Below are 19,087 nucleotides of genomic sequence, written 5' to 3' on the forward strand. Positions count from 1 at the left end.
ATTTTTAACACAAGTGTGCATCATAAACACTGAACCATGTTGACAACTGCTGTCAGAATGTTAACCTGCAATCTCTGCAGTCCAACCACCAAGAAAATATGACACTGTATTAGCACTCGCTCTGGTTTGAAGATTCTTGTGTCCACTTGTTAACTGGTAGAGCCTCCAGCCACAACAGGCAGTCTCCTGTTTCCTTGTGGTCTGGCATGGGACACACTAGGGAAACCTGTCTATGGAGAGTTTCCTTGCTGTCTGGCCTTAGAAGTACTTGGCAAACTATTGCTGTTTCTTTTACACTTATATTTAGAATCAAGTAGATTTATTCCTTAAGAAGCTGTAACTCACATGTTTTAATTTTGTTGTCAGAGTGGGCTCTTTGAGAGTTTTGGAATGTATAACCCACCCAATTATGTTTTGTGGCAATTAATGTATCTGGGTTTTCTTTAAAAGCCACATTCCCCAGGATTGACATACCACTTACAGACTGTATAAATACATAGATGTTGTCCTCAGAGGAATTTGAGATTAAGTGCTCTGACCATTGTTGAGGGGAACAAAAACTCATGAAAGTCAATCACAAGACAAAATAAATCAAAAGGGAACTTCAATGCACACAAAGAATATAAAACAATGTTTGTTCTGAAGAACATCGTGGCTAATTGTATTTCCCCTTTATAAGTGTTTGTTAGGACCTAAGCAGGGAATTTATGCAGTATTAATAAATAAATAAATAAAAAACTTCCATATTTTCACGGTATATATTTTAAAGTAGAATTTTTTGCCAAACGTATAATAAGCAACCTGCTACTTGTTAGTTGTTTTTATAGTAAGAACAGTCATTGAGGCTTGAAAAATATTAAAGGGTAACTCCACCTAAAAATTCAAAAAAAAAAAAAGAATATTTGCCTAATTAAAATAGTTATGCTGCATGACACACTTTACTGGAATAATTCATGATACTTAAAATCAAACTATATCACAGTTGCAAGACTCAAACGTGGCTGTTATGGTAATTTAACACACGTGTTGTAAGTACAACACTACATCACAACATTTGTAACCATGGACACCAACTGTGGACTGCGAGAACTATTTTCCATGGTTGTTAAGAGATGTTGTTATTCACAACATGTCTGCCCATTGCAATAACAGTGCCTTAAAGTTTCAAAAACTGTTTTTTTTTTCGGGTAGAAGTATTATAACAAGCATGAGAAGTTATTCCAGTAAGATTTGGTACCCAACATAATTATTATAATTAGGCAATTTTTTTTTTTTTTATAAAATGTTGAAGTTAACCCCATACTGGCCTACTTTTGAAGACAGCTGTCCGGGAGGGGGTCCGTCGAGGGGGCGTGACCATGTGTGGTGCAACATTAGGCCCCACCCCTGTCAATCTTAGGCAATTTTGGCCAATCGCAGTAGGGGGCGGGACCACGATGCAGCATTTAGCCTCGCCCCCATCATCTTCAACAACGGGGACAGCTGGATCTAGGATTTTTGCCTCTTTTCTTGGGAGTCCGGGAGAACTCCCAAAAATTCGGGAGTCTCCAGGACATTCCAGGAGAGTAGGCAACTATGAGTTAACCTTTAACATGGCTCAAAGGTGTAGGTCTGCTATAAGCAACCAATCAGCAATTGGCTTGTATCTGTCAAGTGCAAGTTAGACAATGAAAGAAAATTCCAGTTTGGTTATATAATATCAGGCAGTAGTAGTCATTGCTAAAAAGCCACAGGTTGCTTGAGCAGCTTAAGCAACTGCTAATTTCAGGTAGCTTTTGCAGTTTGTTTTATCGTAAGTACAAAAAATTGTAACAGACCCAAATTTAGGGACATCTGTTATAGCAAGTGTAACTGTTGTTTATATCAACCCCATCCCCTCCCCTAAAATACAGACCTTCACTGCTGCATGCTGTGGCCGCTGGTAACCACCTACCTGTGAGTCATATCTCCCAACGTCTGGGAATTCAGAGATAAGACCTAATCCATGGGACAGCAGTAGAGTTCCCTCAAATCTGAACTGTCCTGCTTAATTTGGGACAATTTGGAGATATGTATTTCTGTCACTACTTTGTATTTGTGGCCCTGAATTGTATTAAAAAAAATAATATCATTCAACTTGGTCTATTGAACTGTTGGGGAAGTTTTACAACTATAAACCCATAAAAGCCCTCATCCAGTCCACAGCCTGCACTTTGGACAGTCCTGTTTTAAAGCAGTAATATTAAACAGAAGGGTGAAGCAGTTGGTAATACTTTTTGTGGACACACACACATATATATTCTGTAAGCACGTGTACGTTTTCTCACAGGAACTGACTATGAAATACTATCATGTTAACAATCGTATGTGCTCTCTTGCAGAACAAATCCTTCTTGTTTCATTTAAAAGCAATAATCATTTAACATTTTCAGAAAAACCGTTGCTACATTGTTAGGTCACATTGAGAATTAGTTACTAACATTGCTCAAAGGTTCAAATCTGCACTAAAACTATTTAAATAAATATTTAGAGAATGAAAGCAATTGTATGATTGGTTACTATGATTTTAGTGCATATTTGTACCTCTCATTAATGGTTGTGTATAACCCTCATTATTGAAATATCGAGAATACATTAATAAACACCATCTATATAAAAGTTGTATGCCGCTTCTTCCACAATTGTTTATATAAAACTACAATTATGTTCTTACTTTACATCATATGTCCATTCTAGGTGTGAAGTTCGTCCCGGACCAGAATTCATTACAAGATCCTACAAGTTTTATAACAATAACACATTCAAAGCCTACCAGTTTTATTATGGAGGAAACCATTGTACAAATCCCACCTACACTGTGGTTATTCGTGGAAAGATTCGACTCCGCCAGGCATCCTGGATCATCCGCGGGGGGACAGAGGCTGACTACCAGCTCCATAGCGTACAAGTAATACCTCACAGTGAGACTATGGCAGAAAAACTCACTTTGCTGGTGAATCAGACCTGTCCTGGCTTTGTACCTGAAGACAAGCCCTGGAAAATAGATGTCAGTTATGATTTGTGGAAAGAAGACAACAGTTGTAAATGTTTAGAGGCTCTTAACTTTGCAATGCATGAACTTCAGCTAATCCGCGTGGAAAGGCAATATCTGCATCACAACCTGGATCACTTAGTGGAGGAGCTGTTCCTAGGGGATATTCACACTGACATCGCCCAGAGGATGTATTATAGACCATCTAGTTATCAGCCGCCTCTACAGAATTCCAAGGTATAAATAACCACTCTCTCGTTATCTGAAATCCACCATAATTTTAACTAAGATATAGACCAGTTGTGTTCTGAAACTAGTTTGCTTTGACTTGTTAATCTAGAAAAACATCTGTAGATTCCTATCTTTGTTGTTTTTGCCCTGTTAATCAGTTGTCACAAAGTCTCAATTTACTGTAAAGGCAGATAAAATATTGGTCAGGGTGCAGCCCTAGTTATCCCAGGAAGACCTACTGTTCTCGTTGGAGCAGTATATGCACACAATTGTGCACTTTTAAAATTAGAGATATTTTAGAATTCCTACAGCAGTTAGAGTTTTACAGAACACAATAGCAAAGAATGTAGTATCAAAAGACAGGATAAGGCAAAATATAATTCACAGCATATACTAGCAAAAAAATTTAAAATATAGATCCAGTAGAACATAGTATTATAATGCAGTATAGCGTTGTGCATAATATATTACAGAACACTAAAAAGCAGCATATGCATTAAGATTGGTTGGACACAGGGTCGTTAAGAGGAATTTAAGGCCCTGGTACAGCATCCAGGCACATCTTGCCACCCCCAGATGAATTGTGCCTTTCCCGGCCAAATTGTGCCTTCTTTAGCCACATCTGCCAAATTATGCCCTCTCCAACCACATCATGTCAGCATGAGCCACACCATGCTACCACCCAGCCAAATCATGGCCTCTCCAGCCATATCCTGCCAACTCCTCCCAAATCATGCCCTCCCTTGACAAATCATGCCCTCCCCTCCCAAATCATGCCCTTCTCAGCCACACAATCTCACCCTGAATCACATCATGCTGCCAGCCTGTCATCCAACAACATCATTGCGCCACCCTCAGCCTCATCATGCCTGCCACACTATGTAGTGACTGTATGCGTACACTGTACCTATATTTGTTATGTTACTTACAACATGAGGTGAATGATCATCCAATGAGATGGGTCTCAGTGTCTGCAGTGTAGCCAGACTGTATCGATGCTTGTCACAAGATGTGTGCAGTAAAGTCTCGGGACACAAGATGACCTCTTCATTAGCTCCGGTGTGATCTCCATGGTTGTCACGTAACCAACACACTGGGGCAATTCAATTGTAAGCGATGTGCCCCTGGACATCACCATGATGTCCGGCTGTGGACATTACCACCTATTACAGTAAGGAATCTCCATTCATTTTCCTGCACACCTCTATGGGGAACAAGGAAAAATTGTCTGAGATACATTGCCACCGAGCGACTTAGCGTACTGTCCTGGAGGTACTCAGTGACACATCGCTCTCAGCCTTCACACAGACACAGCAGTGATATCAGGAACGGCAGCATCACTGATGACTTGAGTGCGGCCATGTTGGCAGCATCCCTGGTTGAACAAGGTTTTACAGTGACATAATATTAGATTACATAGTAGCAGATATTATCTCAGCGCAGTGCACACTGGCACAATGTAGCTTAATAGGGAACAAGCTGCCTGTAAAGACTTTGTTTAGTATAGAGAGGTTTATTTATGATATAATTTTAACATTTTGACATGAATCTCATGTTCCTAATTTAGACTATTGCTGAGTTCTACCCCTGGTACATTTAGCATTATATGTTCTAGTAAGATATACGTGCACGTACCCTAAAACAAGGTCAAGTTTTAACCCCTAATTTGTTATTGAGTTTGTTATATTCATTGTAAAGGTTTTTGTGTGATTTTCTCTGGACCAGGAGGATAATGTTAGTAAAATAGATGAACTATGTGAGAAATAAAACCTAATTAAAGACAGTGAGAGAAGTATGTTCAAAGTTGGCCTTTTTTCCACCAGTCTCCTTTTATTTAGTCTGATTGCTGCTTGTCGGAGACAGTGTTAAGGAACAAAACACTGCTCCAAGTAACAATATTCACACAACATTCACGTGCAAACAGGCGTCCTTAACCTCTTAACTTCTAGAGTAATTTGAAAGTGATATGGGTGAAACTGAGAGGTGTACTATTGTCTTTGTACTATCGTAGTTTCATTACTTTTGTTACTTATAGTAATAATAATGTTAAATAGTTTCAATTCCGGTAAATATATATGTAAAGAAATAATAAGCAATCACACACAAAAGAGACTAAACATTTGTCCAACTTGTTAGGCTGTGGACTGACCACCAGTGTCTACTTCTCCACTTGTGGCTACAAGTGAGTGATAGTGAAATGTGTAGACTTGCCATATAGTGGAATGCTGCCAATACCACAGGATCAGCCTCCAAGAAAAATAACCATATTCTAAATTCCTACAGCACTGATCTGACGCCTAGATGGTAAATCAACATCCCACACTAAATATATAAAGAGTGGCAGTATAAGGCCTTGTTTTAGATTGTGTCCTGTGTTATATTGTTTTTCAAGTTTACAAATAAGATCTTGATAAATTATATTGTTTAAACAAATAGTGTACATTAAAGGGTCCGGCAGTATTTGTATCATGCATATTATATATATAAGATAAGCAGAAGTTAAAAACAAATAAACAAACAAACTTTAACTGTATAATATAAAAGAAGAACACACAATATTTGTAATAACTTTTAAACATCCAAAAATATATATAAAATATTATACATATTATTATACTGTGTATGTGAGCTTAAAGGAAAACTGCACAATGAAAATTGGACATTGTAATTTATTTAGTGAGAAATTCATTGTATAAAAGTATTTATGACATATATAGTGTTGCTTAGTCAAAGTTTACCTGGAAACTCCAAATTACATGTTGATGTAATACAGCGGGAGGGGGAGGGCAAAATATTGATGATTTTTCAACTGCGAATTGTTTTCTGGTTAAATACATAACAGAACTGTATTTTATTAGATTTAATTCAAGACATAATGAAAACAATTATATAGCTCTCCTACAAAGAAGGAACTTCAGTCTCCATGAAAATGTACTGATGCCAGAAATTTGTTGCCCGTTATTAAATATTTCTTTAAACTGAGTGCATTGAGCTTATATGTCCCGGGCATGTTATTTTTAAGACCATTTACCCATTGAACACTAGGAAAAGCTTGTTAGTAGGTATAGGGATGGACCCTATTAGTTCCAACAACCCTATAACCGACTGTACCTGCATCCAGGAGCGTTGCTGCAGTGCTATTATATTGTAAGTTGCCTGCTTTATGTACTCATGGTCACTGTACAGTCAGTGGAGTGTACTACATTGACCTTCCCCTTGACCGCAGTTCCAGGGGCTAGTTACCTGCATGTGTTAAACGCAATCTTAATTGATTTGTGGTGTCCCTGTTTTTTTCTTAACGCTAGTGGTTAACCAGCCTTAGAAAATGTGTCTGCTTTACATTGCAGAACTGAGATTCAGATACAGCCTAACATCCACAATATAATAAAGAATAAATCTTTCATCACTGTAATACATATGCACATAATATATCTCAGCTATAAGGCAACCTGCTGGAAATTCATAGCCATGCAGGCAACAATGTTTATCTTACAACAGATATGTGTATAAAATGCTCCATACCTTGACAGAGCGCCATATATTTGCAAGTAAACATTAGAGAGTAAATGTGCATTATGTGCTAACTCTTAAACTGAGAGTGATATATTTACTGTGTGCAGCGCCGGTGCTAGGGTTCACGGCGCCCTAGGCAAAATTTCGCCGCCCAACCCCCCCGCGAACACACTAAAAAATTTTTTACTTACCTTTTCTTTCTTTTCTCTAGCTGATCCGCGCCTTCTTCACACAGAGGCGGAGTGATGCATGCTGGAAGGGGAGGGGGGCGTCGGGAGAGAACTTTATTCACACTGTCTGTGAACCCTTTCCTGAGCCGCTGACTAGATTAGAAAATCTAGTCAGCGGCGCCCTGCAGGTCCCGGCGCCCTAGGCAACTGCCTAAGGTTGCCTAATGGGAGCGTCGGGCCTGACTGTGTGTGTGGATGTGCGCATGTATGTGTGTGTGTGTATATATATATATATATATATATATATATATATATATATTTTCTCCTAGCAGACCATTTTTACTGTGCATTTGTTTGTCATGATCTTTGCTTTTCACTTAAAAATTCTGACCATAATTGCCAACTCTCCCAGAATGTCCGGGAGACTCCCACATTTCGCGTGAGTCTCAGGGACTCCTGGGAGAGTGTGGCAATCTTCCGAATTTAGGTCCAAAACGCCAAGATTCACTGGGAATCACGCCGATTTCGGGGCCCCGCCCCCTGCACGCCGACCTTCCCCGGCAGTCTCCCATAAGTTGGCAAGTATGATTCTGAATATTCTGCAGCTGAAACAATGTACAAGTCTGCACAGTTTATGGCACTAAACCCCTTTTATTGCAAACATGAATGCGCAAAACTGTTCAGTGACCAAAACAATCGGTATTCCTTCGTCACCCATTGGTTTTGGGCAAAAAAAAATGTGTGCATTTCTTTACTTGCAGTAAATGGGGTTTAGTACCCACAGAAAGGTGTAAAAGTTTATACATTGTTTCAGTTTCTAGTCAATCTGTGCTCTAGACGAAGACAATGGTTGGAAGGAAGGCTCAACAAAATCTTTCAGCAACAAGCGAGTATATATGCTGAGATATCTATTATATTGGTTGGACAGCTTAACCAGATGGAAGGAATGATGCATCTTGTAATGGTCTGCATTATGTACAAAAAAAATGTAAGAGGCTGATGGGTGGGAGTGAGTGGGGGGGGGGGGGTCATAGCGTGATATAGAGCTGTTGCTTTACATATGAGCACTTACAAACCTGGTTTAAATATGATACTCAACTGCATCGATACTGTCCAGGAGCGCTAAGGCTTATGTTACTGCTTCACCAGCACAGTAAATATGCATATGTGCAATGTGGGTAACCAGTTCAAGTAAGCTAATTGGAACTGAACCTACACTTGTTGATAAAAGAAAAAATAGATAGAAAAACTATAATGTTTAAAAATAGAATATATAAAAAATAAAATTAAAAATATTGTAACATAATTCCCATGTGTAAATAAGACAGCTGTGCAGAGATTGTAGAAGAGTACAACTCCATTTTTACTAGTGTCGTTATTTACAATATTTATAATATATTTGCGCAACATATGCCAAACTATTAGGACACACATTTCACTGGCATACATGTAAAACACTGATATTGGGTATAATAATTAAGCTTTTTGGTGCATGCAGTAGAAAATATTCAAATGTAAAAAAAAAATGTGAATGCATTATTGACTCTTCTGAGGGCTGACAAATAGGCATAATTATTTGTAACTTCGTTTTTCTTCCATATGTCACATTGCTGTATAAAACTATGCTGGTTGTCTCGTTATAAATAGAATAAGATTCCAGTAATTGTACAGGCCCTTCTTTTATGTTCTGTGTATAAACTATTGTGTTTGATGTCTGTGCTTTTAGCAATGCTGGAGCAGGAATCGGGCTCACAGCTTCATACAGTCTAATGATTCAATGTTTCCTGCTCGTTGCAACAAGACTTGGGCTTTTTTTTCAGAGCATGTTAAGTTACAGTGTTACAAAGCCAAAAAGAAAATTATACACTAATGTTGCATTTTTCATACAAGGAAATTTGACATACAATTTTATTCCATAAATTTCATTATCATAAATTAGATAGGATTGAAATAGAAAAGTTGAGTCCTAGGATTTCTTAGACATATAGGGGGGTATTCAATTGGTTACTGCTAAAAGTAACGCGGCCTGTGCATTATTACCATTTTTATGGTACTAATGTGCATAATTACCATTATTACGGTAGTTTTAACAGCGGTGCTGCGAGCAGAAAGCCGGGTTAAAACTACTGTAATAACGGTAATAGCTTTAGCGCGGCGGTACTTCAGGGGGAATTGAATTCCCCCTAAGGGCCTGATTTTGAGTTAGGAGCAAAGAAAAGGAGCAAATTTGCACCTGGCCAAAACCATATTGCATTAAAGGGGGAGATAAATTTGAAATGTAGTGACAGATTTATAATTGGGATACGGCATGTCATAGATAAACTTTAATTTCAGTGTAAAAATAAAGCTATCAATTATTTGTCTGCTACATTAGAAAACAGAAAGTATTTTCCTTGCATGCAAAAAAATAAGTCAATTTGTACCCCTTGTATTGTAACATGGTTTGTCCAAGTGCAAATTTTCTCCATTTCTTTGCTTTGCTTCTAACTCAAATCTAAGTTTGAGCCAGTATGCAGAAAGGGGATATTCGTTGGGAGTAGATATGCTGTGAAAAACATAGCACTAATATGAAATGTGTTTCATACCACATTGTAGATGAATAGGTTCAGAATTTACACTTTATTATTTCATAACATAAATAATAATACACTATTACAGTTAATGACCAAGTCATCTATAGCCATTGTCTCATGTCTGTCTACTCTCCGTCTTCCTCCTATGTCCTTGTCATGTCTTCGGCTACATTCTGTGCGAGTCACTAGCGATGTTTTTGATTTTACACTCACATTCATTTATGCTACTTAGTTGTAACAGCCTTCATGTATTTGTGACTTTGTTCACTGTATTATATATGTTTGTACGATTGCCTCTATGGAATCTGTGCTACCCTATAAATAAATAAATTATTAATAATCATAATAATAATAATAAAGTAGAAGAGAAGGATGTACACTACACAGTCCAATGATAATAACATAGATCTGCCTCTTAGGGGCATATTCAATTGTTGGCGTTATAGCCAAAATTCTTACGGCGCGCGCACTATTACCGTCATTACGGTAATAGTGTGCATAAATACTGTTATTATGGTAGTTTTCTCGCTGGATTTCAGCTCGCGGCTCCGGGAGCTGCGAGCTGAAATCCAGCTTACTATTACCATAATAACGTTAATAGTTTTAACGCCGCGGGGAATTCAAACAATTGAATATGCCCCTTAAAGGTGCTCACACACGGGAAAAAAGGTTTCACATTCAATGAGATCAATCAGTTATTGCTATGTGTGTGATATAATGATGAAGTGTGATGAAAAATATGATTATCCAAGATTTATCATTTTGATCTCTAGTTAGTTGAAAACAATTGTACGGATATGTATGTGGACAGATAGAATTAGCCTTTAAGCTTTTAATGGATATTAGTCATTGCCATGATTATTCTTCACTGAGACATGACTGTTGTCTCTCTGGGAATTGCTACCTCTACAGTTGTGCCAATTCCAGGAATCTGTTCCATCTACCACATTATAAATAGACACTGACCGAATGGTCTTCCGCAAACCTCTAGACAGATTTGAAAAATGATGATCTGCAAATTACATACAGTCCAAAAGGTAGAGGGCTGTCTGCAAAAGTGGGAAAATAGTTTCTGAGTTATCTAAGTTTATATTTCAATGCATTCAAGACTTGCAAGAAAGATCTAAATCTCAATGACTACATACATATTTGCACATATTAGAAGACAGTCTATTGTTCTATTTCAACTATGCCCGGTTTGTTTTCTTTTATTTGTCTTATTTCAACTCTTCTTGTCTGTCAAGGATGCAGGATATCCTCAACAATAATATTCTCATTAGAGGAGATCAAAAGCCCTAATATTGGCAGTACTTTATTTAAGTTGTATTTATATGATCTATCGCTGCCAAAATATTTTTCATGTTCCGCTAGTCATACAAAGACACTTTGGAATTGCTGTAAGTTAACCATTCAACAGATACATAGATGACCTGCTCAACAGGTTTAGTGTGTAACAGTTCATATCACATTGTGCACAGACAGTCAAACATCATAAGTACAGAGTAAACATAGAACATTGCTTAGATATTTCAACTGGTGAGGGAAAGGGGAAAACACCAGTTTTGTTCTGTTTAGATACACTGAGAACAAATAGTCAAAGAGAAAATCTTTTTTCAAGGATGGTCAGGTGAGCTGTTTAGAACCAGACACACACAAAGGGCCTGATGTAGAGTCGGACGCAAGTCCAACTGACAGTGCAAAAAGCACTTTTGGCCAAGGATCCATCACAGTTTGCATTCAGACTGTAACTGATCTCCCTCTTGCACTTCTCTGGACTTAGAGAGGTGGAACGGGGAAGTTAGTAGTGGGCAACCTAGCAATGTAAAGGGGTGTTCACGCACTTTACATGCTATGCTGACTTGAAAGCAGCCGCAGATAGATCTCTAGGAGACATATCTTTTGCGGGTGCTTTCTGCTTGTGCAAGAGACCTTACAGTATTTAAAAAAAAGAATAAAAAAAAAAGAATAAATAATAAAAAAAAGTGTGCACCCCCCTCCCAAACACAGGATGCAATTTACACTTATGAGTTAAGTGTAAATTGTGTCTGACTCTACATCAGGCTCAAAAGTACACCGGTTACATGGCTCATTGATTAACATATAATACCTTAAGATGCTGTTGATGAACTTGACACACAAACCTTGCAATGTGACATTATTGAGGTAAAGAAACTCATAAAAGGCCCTCAAATCATCTTATGAATCCCACACAGGACTCCATCAGGTCTTTCAACTCAATCACCGAACAACCAGATCCATGGCCAATTTGTCAAAAGCCAAACTGGACAGATCCAGTGACCACCGGCCAAGCCAAACCACCAGATCGCAGGATGCCCATGCAAGGTGGCCAGCAGATTACTATACACATTTGCTAAAGCAGTCAGATTTTGCAGTGTTAATTTTAAAGTTCACAGAGAACATCAGGGGTTAAATGTATCAAGCTGAGAGTTTTCGTCAGGTTTGAAAAGTGGAGATGTTGCCTATAGCAAACAATCAGATTCTAGCTGTCATTTTGTAGAATGTACTAAGTAAATGATAACTAGAATCTGGTTGCTATAGCAACATCTCCACTTTTCAAACCCACAGGAAACTCACAGCTTGATGCATTTACCCCCAGATGTCTGTGATGTACAAACATGTGGCAATGAGAGGCCAAGTTGGCAGCTGTTGACCAAACTGACTCCAGCACTTTGTCAATTTGTGCCCGATCACATTATGTTTCTCTTTGCTCCATGTCGGCTATTGCGTTAGAAGCTTTTCAAGGCTTATTGGATCTGCACCAATTTTTCTGCAAGATCTAATAGTAATTAATTAGGAGATAATTATCTTTGCAGTAGCCACAATGCAGTGTTTTTAGCTCAGTATTCAACTTGTATTTTGAGTAATCTTTATACAAAGTGTAATACTTAAGTTAATGTAAGGTATCTCATATTAATTTAAATCCTATTTATTACTATAATGCACTTGATTTAAATCTTAAAATAGTTGGTCAATGTCCTTTTAGAAGTTTTAGTGAGTTCAAATGATTATAAATACATATATGTGTACCATAACATCTTAAATATATATTATGTTTCATATTGTTTTACTATTGTCATTCACAATGGAGTAAAAATGAATACTTTTTCAGTAAAAAATATTTTTTTATATAATTATCAAAAAGTCACAATTTCCTGAATTATTTTTGCCTTGCCTTGCTATGCACTGAACACAATAAACAGTGATACATGTGACAACCTTATAGTGATAAAGATCTGTGCAGACAAACATTTCCTTTATGGAAAATGAGCACAATATTCTAATAAAGATCAAAGAGGGCTTTGATATAACATCAAACACATCCTTTTCCTTAATCTTAACCTTCCCGGTTCTGGAGTGCCCTGGCAGGAGTATGCCACGCTATAGTTACCGGCCACTGACAACATAATCATTTTGCTGCTGTGGTCATTTAGAAAATGTGAATGGATATAAACATGATGCTCTAAATTTTACTCACCTGCTTTGATGTATTATAATTTTCTAATTTACTATTGTAAGACTTGCAGAAATAAACATGTCTCTTCTATTATTCTTATGGTATTGTATCGTCTTAACCTTATTTATAATCCACCTACATTTTATATGGCTCTATGTCACAAGGGAATCATGTTACAGACAGATTATATACAACAACGATTGGTGCAATATTGCATGACAATAAGGGTTTACTCTATAAAGGGCAGTGGTGCATTTTGAGTTGTCGGTAGAGGTATTGTTTACTCCACTCACTAATTTAGACCGCTATATGGGGATTTTTATCAGTAATTATACAATTGTTGATTATGGGTATAGTAAGGAAAAATATGACATGTATGGTATGCTAAAAAATGGTTCTTGTGCCCTTAAGTGAACATTTTGCATGTACAGTATGGTGAAAAAGATATGCTTTATAGTATATGTTATGTGAAAATGTAAGTATTTCATGCTTTTGCTATGGCAAAAAAATAAAATACTACAGTTTAAGCCATTGCTTTTGGCTGCGTGTGCACTTAATGCTGCTACTGCTATAATGCTACAATACTCTTATCACAGCTGCCCATGCCACCACTGACAACAAACTGAGATCTAAACCCCAACCTTGGAATTCCAAGCACACCTGCTCCTGCACCGCTGGAGGAAATCCTGCTCGAACACTGACTTCCTCCACTTCAAATTCATTCTTTCATCTTATAGCTGCCCTCTCTCTCACTAAACAAACCTAAGTCTCTTATTTATACCCTTTCTTCTAGGCCCTACCATCTCTTTGCCAGCTCAACTCCTTCCTCTGCCCCCCTTCTCCTCCTTTCCCCTCATTGCTTACAGCCCACGACTGTGCAACTCCTTTCAGCTCCAAAATTGACAGCACTAATCCAGATATCCTCTTAGCAGGACCCCCTTGCTCAACACAACCCCTCTAGTCAGCCAATCTTGTATTCATTCATTTGCTTTGGGCAATGAAGTCCATGCCCACCTGCCATATTCTACCCCCCCCCCCACGTGCCACTTCTACTTCATCCCCTCTCACCGTCTCAGCCCCCTTATGATGTTTGACTGGAGTCCAATTAAAACTAATCACCTACAAAGCCAGCAGCCTCTCAACTACCTTTCTTACATCTCTGACCTAATCTGACCCCACACTACCTCTCGCCCCTTCCGCTCTGCCAATGACTTGAACTTCCACTCTCCAAGACTATTCCTGTGCCACTCCACATCTGCGTAACACACTCCCAAGTCCAATCATACTCTCCATCAGCCACAAGTGCTTCAAACACTCCTTAAAATTCACCTGTTTCTCAAAGTCTTCTTCCTCACTCCCACTGGCCAAGCCTCCCTACATCCACATTCTGTGTTACCCCCTCTTATCTGGGCCTTGCCCCTCCCCAATGATTGGGGCCTCTTTCCTGCATTCTTGACCTCATCCACTTTTGCATACTTGTCTCTTGCATGTTTGTAGGACACCTGTCATAGACCTTCTCTATTGCATCTTAATCACAGAATTATACTTCCTGTATGTCCATTTTGTTATATACTCTACTTCCCCACTGTAAGGCCCTGTAGATTTTGTGGCACCTTATAAAGAAACAATAATAATAATTATGATATATCTTGATAATCACACAGCTCATATTTCATGCTTATATTCCAGAACCATGAGCAATCATGCATCGCCTGCAGAATCATATTCCGATCAGATGAACACCACCCTCCAATATTGCCTCCTAAGGCAGATCTGACTATTGGGCTGAATGGAGAATGGGTGAGCCAGCGGTGTGAGGTGCGCCCAGAAGTTCTCTTCCTTACCAGACACTTTATATTCCATGACAACAACCACACCTGGGAGGGGTATTACTATCATTACTCTGATCCAATCTGCAAACATCCTACCTTCACCATCTATGCCAAGGGCCGCTATAGCAGAGGAGTGCACTCAACTAAGGTCATGGGAGGGACAGAGTTTGTATTCAAAGGTGAGTAGAGCTTGGTAATAAGTAAATGAACGTGTTTCAGATTGAACTGTGCAAAATTAGTATTTTCTAAAACTAAGAGGATACAAAATTAAAATATTTTATGTTGTATTAGGCTTGTTATTGTTATATTAAATAATTAGAAGCATATTATTTATAGCAGGCTTCTAAAGTTATTGTAGTTTAACTGATTTATTCATTTTTGTTACAGTAAATCACATGAAAGTCACTCCCATGGACTATGCTACAGCATCTCTACTTAACATTTTCAATGGAAACGAGTGCGGAGCTGAGGGATCTTGGAAGGTCGGTGTGGAGCAAGATGTCACTCATACCAATGGCTGCGTTGCTTTAGGTATAAGGCTTCCCCACACTGAGTATGAGCTCTTTAGGATGGAGCAAGATTCACAAGGAAGGTACTTGCTCTTTAACGGCCAAAGACCAAGTGATGGCTCCAGCCCAGATAGACCTGAAAAAAGAGCCACATCCTACCAAGTGATGCTTGTCCAATGTGCATCCTCATCCCTAAGACTGGAGAGGACAATTGAAGGGGGTCAGGAAGCCAGATCTGGTACACCCCTACTTGCAGCATCTATGTTCATTCGTTTTCCCATTCCGCATTTCTGTTTATTTATACTATATTACATTTGGAGAAGCTGAACTAGGATGGAATATAGTCTTTGTATTTTGATAGCATGGGACCAAGGACCTATTGTTTCTTTGAAGAAATTGTATCTGTTTACTTGACGCACTTGGATAGCTGAAAACATATGCCCTAATTATCATTTCTATTCATCTGTTCTCCACATCTTCATTTAAATCAACAACCATCTGAAGCTTGATCTTTGAACTTCACCAAGCTTGACCCAGCCTTATGAACTGCACAACAGTAATTGCACTTTAGGTCAGCAGACAATTTAATTCATTTTGTTTAAAAGAAAAAAAAAAGTATTTTACACACCACTGAAAACCAATGTTGTCTGTGCCATATTGCTGTTGTGACCTAATTATGTTCCAAAATATTTTACAGTTTTCTAACAGTGTTGACAAATCAGGATTTATTTTGTACAGTATTGTGCCGCTGGCCTAAAACTTATCCCTTTATACTTTCACTCCTTTACTGTACGAGGGGGCAACATATGGACCCCTCCGATAGCAAATGAGTCGGAAAGTTTGCTGTATATATCTGTGTAATGTACATAAATGTATATTAAAGATGCATTGATTTATATTAACATATTACACATTTTACACCAAAGAATAAAGACTTGACACATTCTGGATAAATGTCATGTTGGTACTTGCAAAAGATGATGTCCTGTCCCCATTCAAGTATAGCCCACAACTTAATTTAACATACAGGACTCGAGCTAGAATGCATAGATGTAATCTCTCTAATTCACACAAGCAGTCCGTCCAGTTATACAGTTTTTCTCTGTCACTTGCTAAAATCATTTATTAATTCAGAAAAAAATCAAACTGTTTTGCATCACTTTATAATATAGTACACAAACCAAATCTAAAATGAAAATGTTACAGATACATACTGCAAAACAGAAGATGGAAGGTCCTTCTTGCATAAGTTTTTACTCACATAAGTCCATGTACTGTAAATATGTAGGAAAAGGTGACATGTTTGCCCTCTATGCTCATATTCTCCTCTTATCTGGTGCATTGTGGGGCTCTCTGCTGGGGAAACAACCGGAGGAGGGTCGCGCAAAGATAAAGTACTCACACATGGTAATTAGATTATTACTATGTGGCCCCTGTACCGCTTTTTCAACTTCTACTTCATTTACGACCACACAAATTACAGACGTGCTCTGCTTCTGCAGGCCCGAAGCGAGGGGGAGCGGGAGGGGAGTGGTAGCAGGAACTGAAGCTCCGTTGAAGCTCCAAGCCTCTGGGGGACCTGTTGGGTCCAAGCTAGTCAGAACAAAAAATGTTATTTACTATATAGATATATTATAAATATATATAGATAATTTTTACTTTTTGGGGATTTTTAAGATGCTTGTTTTTTAAAGTTTTGTTATACAGCTATTAGTACTAGAAACCCATTTGAGATTTGATTGAATTAAGACAACAAACAGGAATAAGCTGAAGCATAGTTGAGAAGTCTACGCACAGTTCCAGCACACCTGGGAGTCACATGATTGTAGTAACTCCACCAAACAACAATCTGCACCCCCACACCCTGGAGTAAATATGCTGCATATATACTAGAAGTTATGGGTGATTAAGGGGAGGGGGGGGGGGCAAAAGGTCCTCCATCCCCAGGGCCAGTGATCACTCTCCAGGGCCCTGTCCTTCTGGCTATCTATGCAAGTGTACCCACTTCTGTCCAAAGCAAATATCAAGGGGGCACATCAACTTCACAGTTTTACAACTGCTAGGAATTCAATTTTGTTGGTTGGTGGATGCGCTTAAAAAATATGCAATTTGGAAACTTCAGTTTTTCCTAATTACTGCCAGGTATTTTAATATTCTCTCCTTGGAAAAATGAAAGGTTTTTGTTTGTCAAGTTCACTGCAAAGATCTACTCTTGGTAACACCCCAAACAGCCAAACAACTCCAAGGCTTACAAAAAGGTTTGAACGTAGACACCACAATCTACACTTGCAAATCTATGTGATTTTCCATAAAACCAGATACATTTGAGCAGCACTTTTTCAGATTGTAAAAGAGCTTTAATGTTGCCTTTTCCACCTGTAAGGAAATATGTCGTCCCTCTTATCATAAAGATGAAACATATTTTCAGTAACTGCGTAAGTGATGATGACATTCACTTAATATTTCATGGTCTGTGATTAGTATAATGTCTGATCCACAAATGAAACACAAATAGTTTGTTTATTAGAATGAACATGCTACTGAGATTTTAATAACACTTGAGGTCATTAACGGAGAACAAAACAATACAAATGTAGGTTTGGACCCACCGTGTAACTCAATCTCCTTAGATTGTGGCATATAGGTTTGCAGAGAACGATGGTCATATTTGTGGAGAGGCAGCAGATGGCACAGACAGAGGGGAGGAGGAGAGTGGAGTGAAGGTGAGTTCCTACTGATGCACAGATTCAGTGCACCAAGGAATCTAGTTTCGTGCAGAAATTTGATTTTATTTTATTTTACAAAGCAGAACTATTAGAATGAGAAATGGACAGGGAGAGTACATTTTTAGGGATGTCTATTGCTGTATTGAGGGGTTTAGGGCCATTCCTACTCTGCAAAAGAGCTTGAATTTTGCACCAGGTCCGGAATGGCGGAGTGCAGGCCTCATCATACACTTTTAATAGAACACATTTTGGAGGTTGCACCTGGGTGGAGAAGCATGTTCCCACGTGACCTCTGAGTAATGTAATAAAAATAAAAATTGCCACCTGTAATAAAGACAGTCCACATGCACACTGTGCTGTTCAAAGTTAAAAACAAAAACAAATTAAAAATACGGGCATCATGGCCCACTTCCTAAATCCTCCAGCATGGACTCATTTCCATTACAATGGTGGTGAGCTCATCCTGTTATACCCCAGGTTGTTATTGCAGGGCCGGAGTCTCAATGGGTGAAAAAAAAAAGGAAGGGAGTGCTAAAATATTATGCTGAGCTGGCAATCTTACTGAGCATCATCATCATCATCACCATTTATTTATATAGCGTCACTGATTCCGCAGCGCTGTACAGAGAACTCATTCACATCAGTCTCTGCCCCATTGGAGCTTACTGTCTAAATTTCCTAACACACACACACAGACATGTGGGGACTGGGGGAATGAATAAGATTGGGACCCTTAAGTGGGAATTTTACGCAGAGTGCGGCCCCATTGCATGTTCTACCTGAGCATAAGCCTAGCACAGGTGCAAAATTGTGTCTATACAGGGCTTCTTTAAGGCATTTATGGGGCAAAGATTATATTAGTTGGCCACCATTCACATTCACAAACCTGAGGAGTAACTGCAGCCATATTCCAAAAGAAGAGTATATGAAGTTTCTTCTGGAGAGCAGGCTAGCAGGGCCATATTACCTAAATAAACAGAATCTTGTTTATTTACTTTTGTTGTTTTGCATTTTTTGGAGATGTCCACATTATACAACCACTTTTTAC

The 19,087-nt window shown here is 38.5% G+C and overlaps 1 protein-coding gene across 1 annotated transcript in view; it reads left to right on the forward strand.

The window, feature by feature from the left end:
* APCDD1 (APC down-regulated 1) overlaps positions 1-16,267 on the forward strand; it is a 47,964-nt gene extending 31,697 nt beyond the window's left edge. The window contains 4 exon segments of the mRNA XM_075213288.1: positions 2,716-3,247; positions 14,662-14,983; positions 15,192-15,566; positions 15,569-16,267. Coding sequence (XP_075069389.1) covers positions 2,716-3,247; positions 14,662-14,983; positions 15,192-15,566; positions 15,569-15,645 — 1,306 coding nt within the window. The 3' untranslated portion in view covers positions 15,646-16,267.
* The last annotated feature ends 2,820 nt before the right edge of the window (positions 16,268-19,087 follow it).

The sequence above is a fragment of the Mixophyes fleayi genome, chromosome 5 (genome assembly GCF_038048845.1).
Source record: "Mixophyes fleayi isolate aMixFle1 chromosome 5, aMixFle1.hap1, whole genome shotgun sequence".
Classification (NCBI taxonomy): Eukaryota; Metazoa; Chordata; class Amphibia; order Anura; family Limnodynastidae; genus Mixophyes; species Mixophyes fleayi.